This window comes from Bidens hawaiensis, unplaced genomic scaffold, assembly GCF_021521415.1.
Source record: "Bidens hawaiensis isolate Kalapana, Puna unplaced genomic scaffold, B.hawaiensis_p1.1 tig00003290_1, whole genome shotgun sequence".
NCBI lineage: Eukaryota > Viridiplantae > Streptophyta > Magnoliopsida > Asterales > Asteraceae > Bidens > Bidens hawaiensis.
In genome coordinates, this window is record NW_027491182.1 from 175,521 (window position 1) to 200,845 (window position 25,325).

The window sequence follows — 25,325 nt, forward strand, 5'->3', positions numbered from 1 at the left end:
CTTATATTTTCTTATATTTCACTCGAAAAATATAAAAAAAATAAAAAAAACCCGCTGTAATGCACATACGTATTACTGTGCGATACCGTTGTATTACACATGTGTATTACTATGTATTTTTGAGTTTAATAGTGTTTTATTGCATATATTCAATATTTGTGTATTGTATATGTGTAATAGTGTTGTATTATATGGGAAAAAATAATAATAAAATAAAAGTCGATGTGGTGCACATGTGCGTTAATGTTGTATTACACATGCGTACTAATGTGTATTCGATGTGTGTATTGGTCTTATATTGCATATATACAATAGTGTGTATCAAATATGTGCAATAGTGTTGTATTCTATGCAATACAAACACTTTTGCATATATGCAATGCACACTACACCGACGAGGTTATCGACAAGTTGTTTTTTTTTTAAACCAATAACAACATATAAGAATAATGGAAAAAAAAGAGACCTAAAATTTTTTTTTTTAAAAAGTTAAAAATAGTTTTTTAGATGTTTTTAGGAGTTTTTAAGTTTTATCTTTAAGAGAAGTTTTCACTAGAACCCACCCATATATATATATATATATATATATATATATATATATATATATATATATATATTAAGTTTTATTTATTATCCACCCGTGTTTAGGTTGCGTGCTATGGTGGGGGGCTTCAAAACCCCTCCACAGTGCCACGTCAGCGCCATGTGGGCACTGGGGGGCATCGAAGCCCCAGGGCATAATGCCCTCTATGGTGAGGAGGCTTCGAAGCCCAACATTTTTTCTTTTTTTTATAAAACAAAAAAACCAATACAAATAAAAATAAAAAAAATGCAAATAAAAATAAAAACCCTACAAATAAAAATAAAAATCCTACAAATAAAAATATAACTAATGCTCATCATCATCGTCCTCGTCCTCGTTTGCATATTTAGCCAATATCTTTGCTCTTCTTTTTTCCATCACCGCCCGCGACATAGGATCTAGATGCGATAGATCTTTTGTGATGAGCTCGAGTTCCTTTTGTTTCGTTCGCTCCAAGTGCATCGCTTTGTATTCCGCAAGCATCGCCTTTCTTTCTTCGTGCGCTTTCATGAGGCCCTCCTATTTTTGTTTTTTAATGTTGGAAATCTCGGCTAGCCTCGACTCCAAGTTTTCAAGATATGAGCTCATGTCGTAACTCTTAGAGGATGTGGTTCTGGACGAAGATCCTCCACCTCTAGCCGCCACCTTTGCTTTATCTCTTCCTACCGGCCGTGGCAACTCATCCGGTTCGTCAAAAATTAATTCCGGATCCAACTCGTTTAAATTAAATTGACAACGACCATCAGACATGGGCTGCGACGGCGATTGATTAGCCGAAGTAGACGTTGTCTTTGACCGTTTGGACGGTCACGGTAGTGATGATGTCGGGACCGTATGCCACTTTGGCGAGCTTATGCATTGTCTCCAAATATCCAACATGCTAAAATCTGTTTTATAAAGGGCTTTGTATTGTTTTAAGCAGGCCTCCAACACATCGGCATCGCTCATGCCGCTTTTTCTATTGTTCACAACGCGGGTGTGAACGGCTGTGAAGTCGGTTATTTTTGTGCGTAATGACTTCCATTTGTTGTAGACGGAATCATTCCCGCGATACTCTCCTCGACCCATTAAAGCAAAGAACTTGGTGCGTATTTGTACCCAAAACTCCAGCGAATGTTTTCCGTCACCTTCGATACATATAAAAGCTTAAATATTAGTAAACAAAAAAATATAACATGGAAAACATATAAATATTTTTATAATATACCTTGAATCGAGTCTTTGGAAGAGTCGATCCACGCTAACGCTAACGCTAACGCCATTTCCTCGTCCGCTTCCCACATTTGTCGTTCGACCTTTTCGGTTGTTCGAACGTCACCCGGGTTCTTTTTTTATGACTTCTTTTTGGACGCCGGACTTGCGTTTCGGGTACTTGCGTTTCAGATATTTGGGGTTGTGGTACTTGCGAGGACGTATACGACATTGGCGCCCGAAAGAACATATTAGGGGTAAACGATGGCATGGGTGGAGGAATCATCGGTCGTTGTTGGTTTGTATAGAACGGGTTGCTAAAGTCGACGTTATTTGCGAGCAAACTAGCCCACCATACACAACTCGGATCCCACGGGTTTTGATTCGGGTTCAGTGTTGAGCTTGAGCTCGTGTTCGGGTTCGGATTCGGGTTTGAGTTAAGATTCATGATTTGGCATGAAGATGAAAGTTGTGAAGATGGTTAAATTTGGTGTGAATATGAAAGTTGTTTGAGTAAAATTGAGAAAAATGTTTGAATTTATATAGAAATGTTAATTTTAATTTTTTTTAACGGATAGAAATTGGACCGTTGGGGTCTCCCCCCCCCCCACCTCCCTTCCGCGCCCATCGTCCCCTCCACCGCTCCCCACCTAACCGCGTCCCCCGGCGGTGTTTGAAGCCCATCACGCCCCTCCCTCCACCCCCCCCTTCCGCGCCCCATAGCGTTAAGCCTTACGGGTAATTACCCTAATTCATAACTAAACAAAGAAAAATAAACAAATGCAAAACAGAATAATTTCCACTCCGTTATTTCCGCCACTAGCTAGTAAACGTTATATCCCATAAACTCGGTCAAACTTGACCACTTCTCACTTACTTGCAACTTCTTCTAAAACATGGGTATAATCCCTTTATTCCAGCATGACTCAATCTCACATCTCCTGACCGTTAGCCGGACCCGGCCCATGGGGCCACTTGACCTGTGAACAACCCGATTAATCTAACATCACCTAGAAATTCTAGAATTGTACAATTACATAAAGTCATTGCATTCAAGATAAGCACAAACTTACACCCACTCATCACGGTACCTTATCAAGTCCCAGATCAAAAACTTTTCTTTAGTCCAGACAATGACAATCTTCTGAGTTGTTTTTTGTTCTATTTGTAGGCCCCGACACCAGATCCGACAAACGAACGAATTTTGCTCTTGACAAGCGATCGAGACAAGTGCAGTGAAATCAAAGGATCGACAAATAATATAAAGGACAAACGATCTCGTAATCGGTAAAAGATTTATATAATAAATGAACACCGATCCCATCCCAAGGTGAGCTCCCTTGGGTGGGTGATTTACACTATACAAAACACACACACACACACACACATATATATATGACTAGTATTCCATATTTTTAGCTAAACACAAATATTCTAGAAGCCTTCTCCCGTTAAAGCTAAATGCGTGCACTGAAGCTCTCGTCTTGTATCCGGATTTCCCGCCCACTTTGATTATTAACTTGATTATAAATATATTACAAGTTTTGCTATATTGAAATCGCAAGTCATAAATTATTGGCCTTACACTAGTATTAAAACAATCACTGTGGTTGTACTTTGTTTCTCAGGTTTTTAATAAGTAAAGAGTCAAGAGCCGGGTGCTCTTAAAATCCTTATATTCTGCGAAATTTCTTCAGGTTATTAGTCATTCCCAAGAAAAAAAGGGCATGACAACGCATGTCATCGTATGTTGTTGAAAACCCCGTATCTGAAAGTTTACACTCATATTTGAAGATTTTTCCTCAATTTTGGTGATTGTGCTATCTTTTTTGAGCATTAAACACGATTAGCTTAATTTGCGTGGTTATATGGTCTTAACTAGAGTATCTATATATCTATTTGAAAGTTTGTACTTCTGAAATGTTATCAGGATATATGTATCAAGTGCTGAATTTCCTATATAAGATTACTGCCTTGTAATGCTTTCATTATTCAGTAATATATCAATTTAAAGAAAACAATCAAATATCAGCCCTGACTAACTTGGTTGGTTTGAATACACAAGAAGAAATTTTTTTTACAAGAAAACTACACACCATAAGAAATGTACGTGTTTTACATGAACATTTGAAACAAAACAGCTTAAAGACTTCATTATCTTGAGTTTGGATGGCTCACACTATCTTAGTTCAAGGACATGGATTCACTTCCACGAGTTTTTTCTGCTCGCAAACAAAGTTTCAGATCTATAACCACATCGTTCATGGCTGGCCTTTTGATGGATGTAGGGGAAATACAGTCAATTGCAATATCTACTACCTTCCGGGCTGTATTAATGTTAAAATGCCCATTTAATCTAGAATCAATTATATTTTCGACATTTCCTTCTTCAACTGCTGACTTGACCCAGTTAGTTATGTAAATGCCCTTTGATATTGCTCGTCGGCTTGTAATTAACTCCAAGAGTACCACCCCAAAACTATACACATCACTTTTCTCTGTCAACCTACCAGTTGCATGATACCTGCATTTTACATTTCAACCAATAGTTTTAAGCTCCAATTACCAAATTTCTCCGGAAGAATATTAACTATTACAATGAATATCTCTTTTTGTTAACTTCAAAAGTAAAAAACGTTAAAAACTCACTCAGGGTCAAGGTACCCACGAGTGCCAGCCAGTTTTGCTGATGTTACATGAGTGGCATCTGCGGCAGAAAAAGCTCTGGACAACCCAAAATCCGCCAGTTTTGCGTGGAAACCATCATTCAACAATATGTTTGAAGACTTCACATCTCTATGGACTATTGGTGGCATGCAACCATGATGCAGGTACGCTAGTCCTATAACAAAGAGTCATGCATGCTAAATTTGTTATAGCAATTGATGCCTAAAACGTAACCAATACAAGACAATATTAAGTAGCCTTATTATTAACCTTCTGCTGCATCACATCCAATTTGCAACCTTCTTTCCCAGTTCAAGACATTTGGGCTTCTATCTGATCAATCAAATGAAATGTAACGCAATCAGCTCAACATAGTGTACTGGGATCTTGACAAGAAGGCATGTAATGCTTCTAAACAGATTTATATTTACTTAATTAAGGAAGACACACTAACTACATCCTATTACCAAATAGATGCTTTCCTAAGCTTCCATTAGCCATGAAATCATATATGATTCCCTTGTGGTTGTTGTCATCGCAGTACCCAATGAGTGAAGTAATGTTTGCATGATGAATTTTCATGAGAAGCTGCACCTGTTGAAGGAAGTTTCATAGTTTTCCATGTTATGGCTTATTTTTATAACTTTAGAAACTGAATAGGTCGTCTTGTTGCAAAAGAATTAGCTAACTGAAATTGCAGTATCGTAAAAGATAGTTTTCTCTGTCAATTACCTCAGCTTGAAATTCCTTGTAACCTTGTGATGATGATTCGGAAAGCATCTTCACAGCAACTTGGTTCTCTCCAACATATCCATGGAACACCCTTCCAAATCCTCCTTTTCCAATTTCATTCTGGAAGTTTTTGGTAATACCAACCACCTCAGAATATGTAAACTGTTGTTTTCTGGCTGGTGTAAAAACCTCTTCTGTTTTTATCAAAGCTGCATTCACTTATTCAAAGTTAACAATCACTTCTCCATTTACGACACCGAGACGTATAAATCTGTTAGATGATATGTTTACAAGCTTAAGAATACTGCAAACCTTTTTTTTTCTGTTGTTTAACTATGAATACGACGATGGACAATACCACGATGCATCCAATAACTGGTGCTAAAATAACAACTATTATGTGCATCCAAGAACTTTTATCGGCTTTATCTTCACCACTGCTTTTTTCAATACTTTTTATTCAAGAAAAAAACTTTAGAACAAATTAGGTGAATATTGATTTGATTTGCTTTATGTTCTAATTTAGTAAAAAATCAAACCTCAACCATATCGACCCTTTTTGTGATTTTGCTAAAAGTTCTGCTGGAAGTGGTCGTGTGAAGTTGTTTCCGGTTAAGTTTCTACAAGGAAGACTATATAAGATTGTTATGCAACATGCAAATAATATTTTTGATCCTATACCGACAACCAGGTGGCTTACAGAATCCTCAAGTTGTCTAGTCGAGCAAGAAAGTTTGGCACGTTTCCTGTCAAGTTATTGTAGGACAAGTCCCTGAAAAAGAAAAAAAAATAAGCACATTGTACCGGTGAGTTTAATACGTTAAAGACTATAAGTATATAATTGAAAGAAGCTACAATGATTCTATCATTGTGAGATTAGCCAAGGTGGTAGCTATCCCTCCACTCAGTCCCCTAGAGGAGAGGTTCCTGCATTAAACATATTATTGTTAATGGTTTTAGATTGAAACTATATATTATTCAGTGGTTGTTGTGAACTGGAATACATACAGGGAAATGATTCTAGCTGCCCTCGGAGAACTATAGTTGCAGTTAATACCAACCCAAACAAATTCCTTTGGAACGCATGGATCTCCTTGCCAGTTTAGTTTGTTTAACCCATAAGTTGACTTGGTACTCCAGATTGCAGTAGCTAATTTAAGGAACGAGATGTGAGAAAACCTTGATAATAGCATCAATTCTCGTAAAATACAACCAAAAACATATATAAATACCATCTTGGTCATCTGTTTGGTTTTGCTGGAACTGCTTTAAAGTATAAATCTCTAATGCATTTAAGATTGGAGGGAGGGTTGAGTTTAAGGTTCTATTTAGTATAATCTCATAGTTCGAGGAATTGGAAATTTCAGTTTTTATGGTAGTTATGTTAGTTGAGGGTGAAACTGTTCCAATCCATTTGCCATTATTGTATATGTTGAATTCTCTCTTCTGATTGCTTTCTAGTATTTCAACTTCAGCAAGGTGTATGTAGACCATAAAATCATAGTTGGTCTTTGCATACTGTTGACTGTAATTATAGTATATTGGAATTGTAGAGTTTATTGGTGTTAATGGCAGTGCGCATGACCTTTACTGGTACTTGTTCTTCACTAAAAGGATTTAGGGAAACTGTATCAGAAGTGTGTATTGCTCTATACAAGTCCAGTGTAGGCAGTGTCCACCATAATCTATCATACTTGTCATCTTCATACCTGTTTCAGAAAAAAATAATAATAATAAAATAACTAATATTGAAGCTGGGCTGTAGAAGGAGCTATATACTAATAACATTAAGAGATTTAGTTAAATGCTCACCTGACAGTTTCACTTGCACCGAAATAAATGCGTTGCAAGAAGAGTAATGATGATGGTGATCCATCTTTATACATGGTGACATCCAAAAGCCTTAGCTCTAATGATGTAATGAAAGGATCTCCCTGATCTATATTAACGACGCAAACATATATGTAATCTGATGAGGCGAGGTGTATCATCTCATAGGCGTAATAACTGGCTGGGTGTTGAATATAAATCGTCGCCCAATAATCTGCTCCGAGATAAAGATCAAATAGTGGGGGATGGCCTCTAGATTCACCGTAATAGAAGATGGCCCTAACCAAATACCTATTATTCTTCCCTTTCTGGGGTCTGAGAGTGTAGCAGTTTCTTTTGTTTTCAGGAAAGCTTCTAATAGTGGTGTACACGCGTTCGGTATTGGTAGAAATGACTTGACTCACACCAGCATCTATGAAGCCATCGTCTGAAACATAATTTATGCCTGTGGCGTATTGTGTGTAATTTGACCCCTGCGGACTTCCACAATCTATGCTAATGAAGCCTGCTAGAAAAGGTTGAGAAATGATAACAGCATTCAACACATGATAAATAAGTGACTCTTATATAGTACGTACCTGATTGATCATCTTGAGCATAAATCAAAGTGGATACATGAAGAACTAGAATAAAAATGAAAACTAAAACTTTCACTTCTACTGATAGTGCCATCTGTTTGATAACTTAATTTGTGAGCGTATGCTAAATATAGCAAAGTTTGACCTTGCTTGCTTTTAGTCAAATATTCAACATGTTCCTAGATAAATAAAATTTAATCTTGTGAACCAAAATTGATTATCTTATCTTACATCTTACAATTCTAATAAAAGAAAATGTGAAAGCTTTTATGTCAAGCCCATATTTCCCCAATTTCTAATCTCTCATCTCATTCATTCTAGCTATTCATGGGTCATGGGTCAAAACCATTTTGTCAAATGGGTTATAACATAGTGTGGATTATATTCATTATTGAATCAAGTGTCATTTTCATACCTAGCTAAGATATGACCAACTACACAACTTTAGTACATCTTTTTAAATTTCTTACAAATCAGCACATGTTATTTCCAAAATCATGTTATTTTAGTACGTTAGCCCTGTTTGTTTTTTCCATTAAGTCTACATTAAATTAATTCACAAGTATTTTGAGAATAACAAATGAAATAACAGACCTTATTTATCTCTATTATTAGACAAAACCCGTGTAATACACGGGTTCAAAAGCTAGAAGTATAATATGATCACAACAATTCTAAAATCTGGCAAGACATCACACCGGCCTGTTTTAATCTTGTGAACTCAAAATATATAGGAAATTACAACGTACTAAATTATGCTCTTGGTGTACTTCATCCATTGAAACTGTCACATGGCAATTTTAAGAGAGAACGTTGGTTTAATTGAGTATACTCAAGTTTTAATTATAACAAAAAAGAGTGACATCAAATACAAATAAAATTAGCATACTAATTATATAAATAACTAGAGAAATTATAATTTTAAACTAGTGTAATCTTATCTTACTCTTATAATAAAGTAAAATAATGATGCTTAGGTGTCAAACCCACATTTAATTATAGTCTAATTTTCCCTCTTAATCTTTTCATCTCTCATCTCAAACATCCTAACTATCCATGTAAATGTCAAAACCATTTTAGCAATTGAGTAATAAAATAGTCCATTTTCCCACCTAATCTTTGAATCTCACATCTCATTCATTTTAACTATCCATTGATCATTGGTCAAAACCATTTTGACAATTGTTAGGTTATAAAATTATCAATTTTCCATTATAGCATTTTAATCTCTCATCTCATATTCTCATTTATCCTAGCTTTTCATAGGTCATTTTCAAAACCACTCTGACAATTTGGTTTAAAAACAGTTAGGAAATTAAAAGTAAAATATTTATTGAAGATCGAACAAGTAGAAATATGAAAGTTAAATAAGTAGAAAATGGCAAAAACAATCTTTTTTTAGTCGATACCCAGTTTTTCCCATTCTCACGGACGCTATATGTTGCATTATCCGAGATAACTACCAGATTTGATCTAAAATTATTAATACCGGATGACGATAAGAATATATTTGTGATAAAACAACAAATGTTATATAGAAAGAGATTTTCTCAAATTTATAATTTGAGATTCTAGAATTCTTATTCTTTGTACTATATATTTTATTTTTTTTTTACCTTTAAATTTGTTCCTTTATTTTAAATAACGAATCTTATTTATTTTTATCATTTCACAAATCCCGTATTATACACGTGTTCTAAAGCTAGTTAAGTTATAAAAAATATAATATATTGTAAAAATATTTGCTTTGGTTCAAAAGTTATAATAAAGTAATAATAATTATTTTAGTGTTAACATAATTACACTATTTATTTGTACATCTTATATGATAAAATTCATTTGTATTTGTGTAACATTCGTTACTTTTCAAATCTGAAAACCCGACCCATTTCAAATTTTCGGTTTTTGTTTATAAATATATATATTATTAAAAGATTCTTAAGTTTCACTTCAAGTGACATTCGTCATTTTTGAGTTAGTATTGTGTTCGTTAAACCGACCCGGTTTTTCATTTTAATGTACTCTTGTTCGTCGTTTATCATACCTTCATTTTCTATTCGTATTGAATTCCGAGAATTTACGGTTATCATTTGTTGCTTTCAATTAATTTTGCGCAATTAACGAAAGTCAATGTTTTAAAGATAAAACAATTTGCAAACTGTGCGGGTAAAATATAAAAATATCCAACTTATATAAATTCTATTTCATATAGATTGCACCTCAAAGTTCAAGGAATAAAGAGTAAATATATTTTGAAAACTAATCCATTTTATTAGTTGAGGTGATCCATTTAGTTATAAATACAATCATATGTTACATATTTCATATGTAATAGCTTTTCCTAAAGTTATTTAAATATATTAACCATTACTAATATATATATATATATATATATATATATATACTTTATTCAAATGTCGCATAGATAACATTACTTACGTATAACCAAAGTACATTTTTTTATATTATTATTTAATTATGTCACATTTTTTTTACTTAGTTGGTTTTAAAAGATGAAGAAAAATACATTCCTACTACATTTAAATCTTGGTCAAAATTATTTATGATGATAATAAATGTGTTTGAATATAAATTGTAGGTTACAATTTAATTTTTATGACCAATTACAAGTTTTAAATGACATTCATGACCCATTAAGTATTTTGACCAATTTAATACAATTGAAACAACTCTAGCTCACTTCACTTATAAATAGAGCTCCATTCCTTCCCATTTCCTCAGAACTCAATTTATAAAAGATTCTTGTTATTTTCTCATTTTGGTGATTTTCACCTACTTTGATTTATGAAGTCAACCCGTGAAGTTCAAGATTTCTTCTGTTATTATCTAAGTTCTTGTTCCGGGTATGTTTTTAGTTTCTGCTTGTTCGTGTCGTTTAGAACTTAATGTTATATTATTTATTTAACAATAGTGTAGTTCATCAAAAACGATCTTGACTCGCTTATGTATTTATTCGGTTCGGTTTAGTTATTTTATTTATCCAACATCTAAAACTAATTCTTTTCATCTCACTCTCTAAAATATAATACTTTTTACCATGTCGGAAACGAACCCAACCTAAAGTTGAGTCCGGGTCCGACCTGAAATGAACCGAATTCTTTTAAGTCGTCTTTATTATTAAATAAACCAAATAGATTATTAAAAATTATTTTAAATCAAATAAAATCATTTTAACATAAATAAATTATGTATAAATCTAAGTTTAACATTTTTCACCTAAAAACTAACGTTCACCTTCATTAAACCCGATAAAATTATTTTATTTTTCCGTTTCGTTGTCTATAGCTCGTTACCTTTGATAAATTGTAAACATAATCATTTTTTTAGATAAAACTATAGTTAAAATCCGTGATTCGCAAATATCATAATTCTCGTATTAGCGTTAAGTTATTAATAAAATATTAATTTAAATCGTTAAAACCCGTTAAAGCTTAAACAATATTATTAAAATATAAAAATGCCAGAAAATAATAAAAGTTACATTAAATAATGCTTAACTCTGTTAACAAAATAATTTTAACCTTTTCAATCCCGATAGTTAGACTTTGCTTTTGTTTTAATTATAATTCGAGAAGTTCAATCGTTTCGGATTTCTTTAACGCATGTTCGACCGCTTCGGTTTCGTTATCATGCTTTCGGTTTTCATTGCAACGTTTATCTTCAATTTCAAGGTGAGTTTTTCACCACCCCTTTTTAATATTTTTATTGTTTTGGGGTAGCATATGTATCCATATTAAAATTCAAGTATTGTTACTTCTATTACAAAACTACAATTCGTATATGGACTTGTGTGTTACTTGTATTACTTGCACGAATATTACTTGCACGATTGGGAAGCCTCATTAAGTATGATCATACGCCCCCCTTTGCACTCCGGTCCATTTGTATCGAGTGGAAAAGGGCCTCATTATCCGAGTACGTTGATTGCTATCAACTGGAAAGGACCTTACTTGCGCGATTTCCCGAGTACGTTGGTTGTTACCAATTGGAAAGGACTTACTTGCTCGTTTATCACTTGTCCATGAGTTGTATGGTTTTTACGTACGTATTTAAACTGTGGAAGCTCACCAGCTATGTTCGTAGCTGACTTTATTTTATACATATGTTACAGGTGTAAAGATACGAGGATGAAAGTTAGAAGACACATAGCATGCCTATAGGATATTCAAAGAATAACTTATCATTTGTTTATTTATTTGTTACAACTTGTATTATTTGATAAACTTGTGTTACATGAAGATTTAAATGAAATAATGTTATTATGGTCACCTAATAGTGTCACGTGTGTTTGAGCAATCTGTACGTCACACTCAGGCGTTTCCGCTTTAGCCGGGGTGTTACAATTTGATCCAAAAACATAACAAAAACTTTCATCGCACAAAAAATCTAAATCTTCAAAATCTGTTAAAAACTCCACAAAGAAATAAAGTTTAAATCTAAAGACAACAATGCCAAGAATTTCCTACATTGTTGCTCTTTCTCTTTACTTTAATACCAGTGGTCAGATATTCTATGCTAAAAGGAGTCGATCTAAGCTTTAACTTCACAATAATCCGTCATTAAGGCAAATATTTCTAAAGTTCTAACATAAGTGAATATGAAGATCGTCAATCCAAACAGTTGTGATTTAAATTGAATAAGAACGTACTGAATATAAATAGATCGAATGAGGCCAATGAAACGACAAACATAATATATGAATGAGAACTATATAACGAACAACAAAACTCAAATCAAATAACATTGTGTATTTACATGTTAGAATAGCGACGCAGTAAAGGATAGTATAAAGTATTCACTAGTAAATACTAGTATTCACTAGTAAATACTATTTACACTAGTGAATACTTTATACTATCCTTTACTGCGTCGCTATTCTAACATGTAAATAGTGAATACTAGTATTTACTAGTGAATACTTTATACTATCCTTTACTGCGTCGCTATTCTAACATGTAAATACACAATGTTAAGACCACCCCCTGTGGGCTTCAACGGGGGTGACAAAGGGATGAGTGAGGGGGGGGGGGGCACCGGTAGGGGCCGACAAGGGGGGGGGGGGCGAGTTCGGAGGGGCTACATCATGATGAAGAGGCGATGTACGTGGGGGATTTGATGGGGCCATCTCATCTTCAACGGTCATATGTCCGTTCATTTTAAATGAAAAAAGTTAATTAAATTTAATTAATCCATTTAAACCACAAAATTCATCTTCATTCTCACACATTTTCTCATCCTACCACATACATTTTCTTAAAAAAATTATCAACCTCTCACAAAAATGAACCACAATACAAACCCGAACTGATCCCGAACCCGTGGGATCCCGCACAAATTTGGTGGACTAGTTTTGCTTGCAAACAACAACGACCTTACTAACCCTTTTTTTTTTCAATCAACAAGGTTATTGACTGTAGGTCCTAGAGACGGGATCAAACAACAATGTTCTTGGATCAATCTCCTTATAAGCTAGCGAAAATCACTTACAAGTAACCGAGATCTCGGATCTATTTGGTGTTCGGTTATTTCCGGTTATAGAAAGTAAGAGAGGGAGTAGAGAGAGTTGGTGAGGGGATAAGATAGAGTTTTTGACAAAAGGTTAGTGTGTGCATGGAAGGATGCGCTATATATAGTGCCTCTCCATGCACATATCTTTCATTATGTTCGGCCCAATGGGCTCACCATTACAAGGCCTCGGGCCCAAACGTTATTACAACAAAACTAAAACTAAGTAAATTACGTTGAGATTAGTATGAAATAATACAAAAGACTATATAAACAAACGGGGCCCTACATTGACCCACAATGCCACCCCCGCAAACGTCACAAACGTTCTCCGATATGTTACTACGCTCGGGAATGCCATGTATGTCTCCGATAATGCCATTTATGTCTTCACAATTACCCGAACCCCACGTGCCCGGAACCCAAAGTACTCGAAACCCAAGTAGCTCCTACCGCACAAAAAAAACGATGTAATAAAAAAACCTCAAGGTGAAACAAGCAAAACTAAAATTGATCAAAAGAGGTGGGAACCAGAATAGGAGGTTGCGTTGGCACGTACGTGGGTTGACTCGTCCGAAGACTTGATCGAAGGTAACGGTAAACCTTCCCCTAAAAGCTTTGGGCGACTATTCATGAAAAGTTCTATCAAATAATGGGTCGAGGTAAATACCGCAACGGCGAAACGGTCTACATCAAGTGGAAACAATGAGAACAAAAATAACCAACTTCGCCAACTTGTACAACGGATGTGAAACAAGCGGTATAAGAAGCGACATGAGCGACGCCAACATCATGGAGTTTGCCTTAAAACAACACCGAGCCAAAAATAATATCAATTTTAATATGTTGGATGCTTGGAGGATATGCACAAGCTCACGAAAGTGGGCTCCCGTCCCGCCACCTTTTTCGTGACCGTCCATACGGTCAAAGATAACGTTTCATTCGGCCGATCAATTGTCATCTCAAGCCATGTCGGATGGTCGTTGTCAATTTGACATAAACGATGAAGATCCCAATTTTCTTCTTGATGACCCGACTGAGTTAGAACGCTCGGTTGGAAGAGATAAAGTAAAGGCGGTGGCGAGAGGTGGAGAGTATTCGTCTAAAACGACTTCCTCGATGAGTTCAGAAGTAAGCTCGCGATTTGATCAAAACTTGGAGCTTAAAGTTTCCTAGATTGTCAATGTTAAAAATGAAACAAAAGAGGAAAAAAAGTATGCACGAATAGAGGAAAAAAATGTGCGCGGAATATAAAACAATGCATGATGAGAGGGAAAAAAAATGCAATTGGAACGAGAACGAGAAAAAGATATAAAGTTCCTCGTGAAGGATCTATCTCATCTGCAACCGAATGTGCGGGCTTTTTTTTAGAAGAAAAGGAAAGAATCCTAGCCAAATACGCGAACGAGGACGAAGAGGAGGCCGATGACGAAAAGGAGGACAAGGACGATGAGTATTAGTTTTATTTTAGTTAATTAATTAGTAGGTTATTTAATTTTTTAATTGGGTTGTATGTTTTTTATTTTTATTTTAGTTTAAGTATTGTTCTTTCTTTTTTAATTTTATTGAAAAAAAAAGACTTGTCTCCATTATCCATGTGACAGTGACGTGACATTGTGAAGGGGCAATGTCGCCCCGCCCCTTCTAAAGTGAATAGCCTAATTAATATGAATCATAATCTTATCAAATTTGCATTATAAAGCCATTAGATGTGCGACAAAACATGTATATTTTGTGACACATTAACAACGACCCATGTGGATTGATCCAGTAATTGATCCAAAATAACAATAATTTATGTATTTTCAGTAATTGATATTTATTTTGGTTTTCATAATTGACGCATATTAGATTGTTTCTTAAGCGTTTAATTGATTAAACGTTTAGGTTGTTGGTTCACATCGTCTAGGAGACATAGTTTTCTGGTTTATTAGTTTGGTTGATTGAAAATCGAGTGTACATTAATTATCTAATTATCAAATAAAATTCTGTATTGATTCGGTCTCATATACAATTATTCTGGTTCCGATTTCATTGCCAGACTGTGAGTGTTCTCTTGTGCAGACAGCGATGGCATTAGAATTCTCTTTCAAGAGACAAGTGGTCCTGACATAATGACAAATTGACTCATTCCTATGCCTAAAAATTAACAAAACTATCTTTTTCTACCTTCAAAATTTTAATAAGTGAATAAAGAAAATACAAAAAATTATGTGACTTATAGTCATCCAACTACGCGTCAACTGAAGAATCCAAATCACAAAGTCCACAGTGAAACTATGACCATGACCGAGATAGAAGATGCAAAACCACAAGACAAACCAATGAAAATACTCTAGCCAAATGGAAACCATACAATAAGTTAGGTCAAGACTTGAAATGTGTAAGTTTATCCGGGTTGAAGCGGGTCTAACTTCATCAGTTTTTTGGACAGTAGTATTTCTAAATTAATATACGTACCCAGCTAATGTGCCAAGTTCGTAAGAAATTGTATTATTATGTAAACATTGAGGACTTTATCATTGCTAATGAGAAATAGTTAAGTTCTTCAATTAAGAATGATAATTGTGTTTTGAAACATAAGAAATAAGGAAAGTTGACGCCTTAAAGTTTTTTATTTAGTGCTATATATGCCTAATTGGCGCAATGGGAAGCAGGATCCTTTATGAAGAAATCAAGGTCGAGTGTTTGAGGGATTGACTCAGGCTTGATTTTAAAAAGCTAGAGGCCAAGAAAAGCAGCGGGGTTTAAAAAAAAAGAGTGAAGCGCCAGGAGCAAAAGCGAGCGCTTTTTGTACGCGAGACGATGATATTTAGATAATTTTTATATATGTATGTATCATGTGTTTTGGCATCACGACTCACAATGTAGCTATATTTAATCATTATATATGATTTAATATATAAACTACCTGCACATACAACCTAAAAAGCATATTATACAACAATTAGATGCTTAAAAATCACTTGCGTATGTAAGGAGAGCGCCTCAACTTCGCTTTAGGTCGCTTTTGGCCTAAAAATTTCGCCTCAAGCTCGCCTTGACTAGCCTAAAGTAAAGAGGCCCTCGCCTTAGGCTAGTATAATTATAGAGATGGAGATGGAGAATCGACCGGGAATGCTCTAAGAGTTTGTGCCATTCTGGTATCTATCCATTATATCCATTGAGTTTGTGTCTTGGCAATTTGTATCCCTGTTGTTGATCTTATTTCCCAATCCTGATTAATATAGCATTTAATGCTTTATTCATAGTTGTGTTTTACGTTTTAACATTTAATTTATTCTTTGGTTATACACTTTTAGCATTGGTTGGTGCCCGCAGCGAAGCGCGGGTGGGTAACCCCTAGATCTCATTAACCAGAAAATCACAATACAATTCATATAGCCAAGAACCCGTCAGTACTCTTGACCACCACTGACCACCACTCACCAACAGGGCTGCCGTTGGGGAATTCGTGAATCATGCATTCATCTTTTAAGAACTACTATTGAGAATGAATTTATTCAGGTGCATGCATGGTGTTTCATGTTTGACAAAATGCTGCATAGAACTTTCAATTTACAACACATGTTCGTATAGTTCTTAGATTCCTTTACGATAACATACAAATAGACAACAAACCTTACGGCCCATTAGGCTAACCTATGGGTCAAGTTGAAGTATACAATATTATACATTATTACTATGCGGATTCTCTAGTAAAACTTATAGTTGACTTGTAGTTTAATCACTTACAAGTTACAAGTTGGAATTTATTAATATAAACATACACACTGCACACAACCTGTTTTAAGACCTGACGGTTTCAAGAATTCTTTATCTTGCGTTTGGACCGCTCACCGCTTCCACATTAAAGGATACATGTCCACTTTGATCATTTGGTCTATCGTTACCCGCTTTCTCTGCTTGCAAACAGTTCTTGAGCTCTGCTGCCACATTGTTCATGGTGGGCCTTTCGATGGAAGTGTGGGAAACACAAGCAATGGCCAATTCTACTACCTTCCAGGCTGAATTGGTGTTAAACCTCCCCTCTAACCTAGGGTCAATTAGGTAATTAACGTTTCCTCGTGCGACCATTGACTTAACCTGGTCAATCAAGTTTGTGTTCTCTGATGTTGCTCGTCGGCCCGTGATGAACTCCAAGAGTGCTACCCCAAAGCTATACACATCACTTTTCTCACTCAACAAGTTTGTTATGTAATACCTGCAAAGACAACTGCAGCTTTGATTTGGGAAAATCGAACGTTAACTGTAGCAGCATATGACTTGTTCAAATTGTCCGCTAGCAATTCATTATTTTTTTAAGTTCTCAACCATTGTCATTTGTTATAATGATATAGGTTGCTAAAATAAATTCCATGCTAGTCTGTATATCGCAAATCATTCAAAGTTGGTTGCTAAAGTTAGAAAAAAAGTGTGTAGTTCTATTATGTGCATCTTTCAAATTGAAAAACATTAAAGCGAAAAGCTCACTCAGGGTCTAGGTATCCACGAGTGCCGACAACTACTGTTGATTCATGGGTGGCATCTTCAGTTTTAAAAGCCCTCGACATCCCAAAATCTGCTAGTTTTGCTTGGAAAACGTCATTCAACAATATGTTTGAAGGCTTCACATCTCTATGAACTATTGGTGGCCTGCAACCATGATGCAGGTACACAAGCCCTATAACATCAAGCCGTAGATGCAGAAATTGTTAAAGTTGTGCTTACAAAGCCTAAAAGAAACAAGCCGGCATTAAGCAATCTAATAACTAACCTTCTGCTGCATCACATGCAATTTGCAACCTTGTTTCCCAGCTCAAGACACGTGGATTTCCATCTGATCAAGTAAAAGAAAACGTAAGGATATTATTCAGCACACTAAAGCGTTTTAGAAGAGCATGAATCACATAGCTACACAGGACATTTGAATATTAACAAGCGGACGGGTGTTGCTTTGCAAATGGATAAACATTTACACCTACCATAGAAAATCGTGGGTATGTCCGATAGATGAAACCTTGTAGTGACTAGCTAGACAAAAAGCTAAGGTGATAGATTTTCACCTTTCTTGACATAGTTAATTTTCATCAAAAGTGTGAATAATTCTTTTGAAGAAGTTACTATGAAATACAGTGCTACTTAAATTAAGGATGATACTTCAGTTACATCGAATTACCAAATAGATGCTTTTCTAAGCTCCCATTAGCCATGTACTCATAGATAATCCCCTTGCGGCTGTTGTCATTGCAGTATCCAACTAGTGAGGTTATGTTTTTATGACGGACGTCCATTAGAAGCTTGACCTGCGGACAAAAATTTCTTTTATGGTTTATTTTTCTTGCTATTTAGTTTGACTAAGTCTTTTTGTTACAAAAGATCAAGTTTGCTTCAACAGTCATTCAGCAGGTGATTGTTTAAGCAGCACCCTTGCTTGTTTAGCCAAGTGTAATCGTAATAACTAATATACACCTGTAACCTAACTAGTACGTGAAGAGTTAATAGTACTTTAAGTACAAATGGAATGCCATGGCAAAATTAACATAAATTACCTCTGCCTGAAATTCCTTATACCCTTGAACCGATGATTCAGTAAGCATCTTCACAGCAACCTGGTCCTTACCATTATACCCATGGTACACTGTTCCAAACCCTCCTTTCCCAATAACTGTTTTGAAGTTGTTAGTGATACTCCGCACCTCAGAATATGTGAACTGTTGCTTTCTAGGTGTAAGCAGCTCATCTTTTAGATTCAAATCTGTATTCATTGATTTAAACATCAATAGATTGAAGAAGTACTAGCTTCTCCATGTCCTAAGACTTCCTATCAAATTAGGTCATCATATACGTACATGTTGGGTTTCGTAGGCCTTTTGGTGTAGGCTCGGTTTATTAAATGAAGTCAAAAGAGGAGACAGGTGTGGGTGGTCGGGCCCAAGCCAGCCTCGTTTAGATTTCTTGCTTAATAATTTATTAACCCTTAATAATTTATTAACCCTAGTTCAATCTCTATTTATACCGCATTATATAATGCGGTATAAATAGAGATTGAACTAGGGTTAATAAATTATTACAAGTTTTTCTGAGGCGCTATTTGGTCAGAAAAAACTTAGATGTAGTGCTTGAGGATGAAAAACCAGAAAAATTGTCAGATGAAGATTGGAAGAAGTTAGACAAGAAGGGGGCTTGTATTACTTTGTCATTGTTGGAAGATGTTGCGTTTAACATCATGAAAGAAACCACAACGTGTGGTATGATGCATGCACTATCCAACATGTATGAGAAGCCTTCGGAAGCAAATAAGGTTTATCTTATCTGAGAGCCAGGGATAACAAGAATGAAAGAGGGTGGGCCAGTTACAATGCATGTTAATAATCTTAATTCGATCATGTCCCGTTTAGTGTCAGTCGACATTAAGTTTGATGATGAAGTTCAAGGCCTATTTTTATTTTTCTCTTTACCCAACAGTTGGTCGCAAACAATGACGGTGGTTTGTAGTTCCAAAAAATTACTTTTGACGGGATTCGGGACCTGATTCTGGGAGAAGATTCAAGACGCAGAAGTTCAAGTGAATTATCAGGCAATATGTTAGTCACAAAAGGTATAGATAGGAGAAAACGAGATAGTAGGAACAAGAAGAGGAGTCAGTTTAAGACTCATCAAAATATAGAATGCTAGAGTTTAAAGAGAATGGACACTTCAGGAATCAGTGTCTGAATGGTTAGAAAGAAGTGAACGCTACAGAAGATGACACAGATGACGGGTCAGTAGTGATGAGGCTTTGGTTTGCAGTGTTGAGAGTAACATTGATGCTTGGGTGATGAATTCTGGTGCATCGTTTCATGCCACTCACTGTAGTGAAACGATTAATAATATAAAGTTTGGGGATTTTGGAATGGCTCGACTTGCGAACGATGATATTCTAAAGGTTACGGGTATGGGAGATGTTGATTTGATAACTTCAGCCGGTACTTCTTGGACTTTGAAAGATGTGAGGGTTATTCTAAATTTGAAGAAACGTTTGATTTTCAGTTGGGCAGTTGGATGACCAGGTGCATGATGTTAAGATCGGGAATGGGGAGTGGAAGGTAGTACAAGGGAATCTCGTGGTTGCTTGTGGCAAGAAAATGGGTTCGTTGTATATGGTCGATACGTCATTAAAAAGAGTGGATCCAGTTTTGGTGAAAGACAAAATCCGGTTCACAGAATCTCGTGGGCAGAAGAAGGTTCGTTTTGCAAGTAACAAACCCAGAGCCAAAGTGAAGATTCAGGATGAACAAGCTAGGAAGGTTAAATCAGTCAGAGAACATCATAACAGTTGGAGCACATGTCGTGTTTCAGATACAGTTCCAGGTCGACAATGGATTAAGAAAACCAGTATTCTAGCTAAAAAAGCCTCTCCAATGGATTACTTGCTGAATATGAAGAGTGTTTGTTCTCGGGGTATCTTAGGATTTGGCAGTTCGTTACACTGGGAGCCGATAGAGACAAAAAATGGATCGGTCGTGACTGACGTGTTGGAGCTCTGGGAATCTTTAACAAGCCTTCAAGTTAGTTGATGAGAAGGCGGTGGCAACTAGAAGATGTTTAAGGTTCAGATTACGAAAGTACGATCAGGAGTGCAGACGAGAGTACTCAAGGCCTCCGAGTGGGAGATTGTTGGGTTTTGTAGGCCTTTTGGTGTAGGCTCGGTTTATTATATGAAGTCAAAAGAGGAGACGGGTGCGGGTGGCCGGGCCAAGCCCAGTCCACTTTAGATTTCTTTCTTAGTAATTTATTAACCCTAGTTCAATCTCTATTTATACCGCCTTATGTACTTATAATCATTGTCACTCAATAAAGAATAGTTACCACCCATGGATGTTTGTCAATTTAGACCAAATCACGTTAAATCCTCGTGTTGTTTATTGCTTTCGTGTTTGTGTTTAGTTTGTGTGTGCGCGTTCAATCCTAACAGTACATACTATGTGTGTGTGTGTGTGTGTATAATATGTTGCTAGACGTCTACCACCATCTAAGTTGAGATATGTTGAATCTTGTTTTAGAGTGAACTATCTACATGCAAAGACATATCATGACAGTGTTGACATTGGCATATGATTCTAAAGGGTCACACATTTAACAATTTAAATTGATTCACCATATCAAGATAATGAGTATTGTTGTTTAGTAAAACAATGAATATAATTTATTGAAACATAATTGTGTGTGTGTAAACATGTTTTATGTATATACTATTATCAATTATGATGCATGATTGTTAGTAATGTTCTTAGACTTCAATCATTGTAAATCTTGGCCAGTTAAGGATTCATCTAAATCATTTTAACCAATGGGTCAAGTTCACATTTCAACTTTGGTGATCTCAATTTTGTGATGCTCCTTGACATAATTAACATGCTTAACTTAAACACATAACACATCATAGACAGTTCATTTAATTTCAATTAACTATGTCCCAATAAGTCAAATGAGAACATGGCGATCACATTATACCATATAATCTAACTAGTCAAAATTTTCAACATAAAGTATTCTTGAAATATAAGCCTTAAATCATGAAGCATGAACTCACCGTCGTTAGAATATCCTACTTGTTGATCGTTGTTCACTCTTTGTTGACCTACTAAAGTCAATTTGATCATTAATATATATATGATTATATTATAACATTCAAAATAAAAATGTTTTGTACCTTTTGTTTTCCGTTGTTTAATTATCCATACGATGGCTAATGCAACTAATAGCATGATGACACCACCAATTGTTGTTGTCACCGGAATCACAACATTACTACCCTTGCTTTTTCGGCATGAACCCTCAAGACATGAGCTTTTATCTTCCTCACTGATTGATTCAATGCTGATAATGCAATTAATGTTAGAACAAAGGGTACAATTATCTGTTTGATTTTTCTTACGGTTTAGTTTAAAAGTGAGGAGCAAACCTTAGAAACAATGATCCTTTCTTTGACTTTGCTAGAAGTTCTGCTGGAAGTGGTCTTGTGAAATTGTTTCCTTTCAAGTTGCTACAAGGAAACCATGTAAGATCATTATGCATTGTGTGAAAGCTTCTGACCTTGTTAGATGTATAGCATCTAGAGTTTATGGTTTCTTCATGTATGTGGGCTCCTTTATCTACTTTTATTATTTAGCATATATTCTATATAAAATGATGTGTGAAACTCATTTTGTACATATGTTGGCAGAATAACAGTGAAGAAAAAAAAACACATAGAACAGATCATATTCTATTTAGAGAAGGATTAGGAAATGGTTGTTTTGATTGATGTGCCCGTATTATTTTTTCTGTTTCGTGTAGTCGATTGTTTACATTTTATGTAGTGCATATTAATAGCTTTATTAAGCAATTAGTTATTATTCAGTGAATTCTTAATACGTGTTTCATGTTTTACTATCTTCTACTCATTCATGAACCAGATTCTAAATCTAGTTTGATTAGATCCTTCGTCTCATTTTTTTTTTTTGTCTTTGAACGAGCCTACTTCTATTTGACCTACTCCTAAATAAATTCCGCAAATTTGATTATATGGCATTTGAGTCTTAGCTCTGCAAAAGCAGCATTGCCAAATACTTAGCCACCATAAGATGTCGAAACCTACACACAATTGTTCCCTATTTGAGACAACGGGAATTTTAAGAATCCATTTTGTAGAACGGGGTTTAGGAAAATAAAAGAAAAAATGAAAAGTGCTAAACTAGAGCAATCTTTCGTCATAGGGAGTTGGACTGCCTCATGCAAGTGGAAATTTCTATGATCACCTAGAGTGTTTCCAAGGGGGTCTTTGAGAAACTAAGTGTTTCTAGGTAACCCGCTAGTTGCACTAGTGTACTTCAATCAAAAGTACCAAAACAATTGGCAAGGTGGCAATGTTTGGCTGGAAAGTCAATCACACGTCAGAGTCCGCTTACTTTAGCAATCGAACCAGCAAAGATTTCATGCCTCCCTATGCCTGCCAAGATCCACTTTTCTTTTTTCCATGGACCCCGCTTATTCAGTAAGTGGACTCTGAAGTGGCAATGACTTTCCTGTCAACTATTGCTTTCTAGGAAAAAATAAAATGAATTTTGGGCACCACTCTAGCTCACATCTAAAGCTACCTTCCCGGCCTTCTCTAGCATGTCGCCCTAGTTGTGTGTTAATTAGTGGTATCTATTTCGTTCCTAGGAATATGGATCAGGTACTTAATTACCCCGATGATTTAACTCATTGCATGAGGAAATAGTTGTTCTATACTTAAATCATACTCAGGCCGGAAGCATAATCCAGCGTCATCTAACTTGTTTTGTTGGAAACACATTTTTTGTTGTAAATGAGTATGCATGGATTTCACTAAATTTCTAATGACATTTCTTTAAAGTACACAAAGTTGTTCAACTGCGGGCGCCACGTGTTGTACCCAGTCATTGCCCCTGAACCCCCACCAAAGGGCGCAACCTCCTTAATTCCCCAGGCTCGTTTGTGCATGAATAAGAATAGCCATGAGCGAGCAGGTATCACCTCCCTAACGCATTTCAAACTATATTCTTATTTCCCATTTGGTCTTTAAGTAAATTTCAATTACCCAAATAGTTTGATGGCACTAACCACACCAACATTTAAAGTATAGAGTTTGTTCACGTAGTAGCTAGGGTCAATTTACTTTATTGCCTTAGTTAGCTTATCTTTCTACATAAAACGAGGCCTGAACCTCACGAATAATAGATAGAAATTATATCTCGAATAGGTGATTATAGATCCTATATAGCAGTGGGCTTACAGAATCCTCAAGTGGTCTTGTCGAGCGAGAAACTCTGGCACATCACCTGTCAAGTTATTGTCGGACAAGTCTCTAAAGAAGAAACGAGAAATAAGCACTTTTGAGAAACAACTTAATTTGTTAAAAAAAGACTAGAAATAAAAGACAGAAACAACTTACAATGATTCTATCATAGTGAGATTTGCTAAGGCCGTTGCTATGTCTCCACTTAAACGGCTAGAAGAAAGATTCCTGCATAAAATTAATTTGCTTGACTTGAGTAATTGTGTGCGGTTGCAAAATGGAACAATTACAAAGTGATGGACTGATGGTCATTAAATGGAATACATACAGGGAAATGATTTTAGCTGCCTGTAAGTCATTATAGTTGCAGCCAAGACCATCCCAAAGAGATTCACGTTGGAGACATGGATCGCCTTGCCAGTTTCTCTTTAACCCATATGTTGACTTGATACTCCATATTGCAGCACCTAGTTTAACAAAAAGGCAAATGAGGAAGACATGTTTAAATGTAAAATAATGTTACCACTGACAAAAATAAATATATAATGGATGTGAAAACATTTTTGAAATTGAGAATTTTGAGAATAATTTTAGACAAAAAAAAAACTTTTTTAAGAAAAATAAAAAGAATTATAAAAAAAACGTGAAAATAAAAAAAGTAAAAAACAAAAAAAAATTTATCTTTCATCCCGATTTCATAAAAAAATAATAAAAAAAATATATCGTTTAGCAAAATTATACATGTATGTAGAATACTTATTTTTTTAATTTTATAAATGCTATTCTTTATACACATATGTACAATTAAGATAAATGATAATGTACATATGTGTACATTATGTAAATAGAGATTAAGCAAAAATATATAAATTTTTTTAATGAAACCGGGATGAAAAATAAAAGTTTTTGGTTTTTTTACTTTTTAAAAATTTTTGTTTTTTTTTTTCGTTTTATAATTTTTAAAAAATATTTTTAAGGGGTTATTTTGTTTGCCAAAATGGTTCTTAGAATTCTCAATTTCAAAAAGTTCTCTTAGGGACACTATATATATATATAGGGTTAGGTTAAAATAAAAACCCACTTGAGTTGTGAAAACTCTAAAAAACTATTTTCAACCACATGTTTTTAATTAAAGATTAAATCTTGTGGTTCACAATTAAAGTTAATAAAAAATATAAAAGTAAATTTATATTTTTTATCTCTTGAAAATATATATAAAAATTAGTAAAAAAATAGCAAAACATTTTTTTTTTCAATGTTTTTGATGGTTTGTATTAAATGTAACAACATATATTATATGTAACAAAAAAAAAACGATGTTACATAGGGTTTTCACAACTCAAAAGAGTTTTCATTCTATACTTTGCCTATATATATATATAAGAATAATTAAAGCGATTGTACTAACATTAGAGTAATTATTATTACGCTTGGTTTTGAACTTGAACAATAATAA

The 25,325-nt window shown here is 35.0% G+C and overlaps 4 protein-coding genes and 1 pseudogene across 5 annotated transcripts in view; all 5 read right to left on the reverse strand.

Moving 5' to 3' along the window:
- Nucleotides 1–1,390: 1,390 nt before the first annotated feature.
- On the reverse strand, nucleotides 1,391–1,866 carry LOC143623102 (glutathione S-transferase T3-like). The gene is made up of 2 exons (XM_077094083.1): nucleotides 1,791–1,866; nucleotides 1,391–1,710 (listed from the first exon to the last, which is right to left on the reverse strand). Exons 1-2 carry the CDS (start codon nucleotides 1,864–1,866, stop codon nucleotides 1,391–1,393), a joined length of 396 nt encoding a protein of 131 aa, XP_076950198.1.
- A 1,934-nt stretch (nucleotides 1,867–3,800) lies between these two features.
- Nucleotides 3,801–25,325, reverse strand: part of LOC143623106 (putative LRR receptor-like serine/threonine-protein kinase At1g05700) — a 28,058-nt pseudogene continuing 6,533 nt past the window's right edge. The window contains exons 4-13 of the transcript XR_013151834.1: nucleotides 6,182–6,323; nucleotides 6,029–6,100; nucleotides 5,874–5,945; nucleotides 5,713–5,793; nucleotides 5,486–5,625; nucleotides 5,174–5,382; nucleotides 4,909–5,035; nucleotides 4,712–4,774; nucleotides 4,424–4,616; nucleotides 3,801–4,298 (exon numbers count right to left, since the gene is read on the reverse strand). The product of XR_013151834.1 is annotated as a putative LRR receptor-like serine/threonine-protein kinase At1g05700 (transcript). The remainder of the gene's footprint in view (nucleotides 4,299–4,423; nucleotides 4,617–4,711; nucleotides 4,775–4,908; nucleotides 5,036–5,173; nucleotides 5,383–5,485; nucleotides 5,626–5,712; nucleotides 5,794–5,873; nucleotides 5,946–6,028; nucleotides 6,101–6,181; nucleotides 6,324–25,325) is intronic.
- Nucleotides 6,705–7,675, reverse strand: LOC143623092 (putative LRR receptor-like serine/threonine-protein kinase At1g05700). The gene is made up of 3 exons (XM_077094075.1): nucleotides 7,582–7,675; nucleotides 6,986–7,508; nucleotides 6,705–6,882 (listed from the first exon to the last, which is right to left on the reverse strand). Exons 1-3 carry the CDS (start codon nucleotides 7,673–7,675, stop codon nucleotides 6,705–6,707), a joined length of 795 nt encoding a protein of 264 aa, XP_076950190.1.
- LOC143623096 (putative LRR receptor-like serine/threonine-protein kinase At1g51880) lies at nucleotides 16,700–18,854 on the reverse strand. The gene is made up of 5 exons (XM_077094077.1): nucleotides 18,639–18,854; nucleotides 18,266–18,392; nucleotides 17,864–17,926; nucleotides 17,581–17,770; nucleotides 16,700–17,311 (listed from the first exon to the last, which is right to left on the reverse strand). The coding sequence occupies exons 1-5, from the start codon at nucleotides 18,852–18,854 to the stop codon at nucleotides 16,924–16,926; spliced, it is 984 nt and encodes a 327-aa protein (XP_076950192.1). The 3' UTR covers nucleotides 16,700–16,923.
- LOC143623097 (uncharacterized) lies at nucleotides 21,591–24,190 on the reverse strand. The gene is made up of 5 exons (XM_077094078.1): nucleotides 24,026–24,190; nucleotides 23,867–23,938; nucleotides 22,034–22,114; nucleotides 21,782–21,948; nucleotides 21,591–21,712 (listed from the first exon to the last, which is right to left on the reverse strand). Exons 1-5 carry the CDS (start codon nucleotides 24,037–24,039, stop codon nucleotides 21,591–21,593), a joined length of 456 nt encoding a protein of 151 aa, XP_076950193.1. The 5' UTR covers nucleotides 24,040–24,190.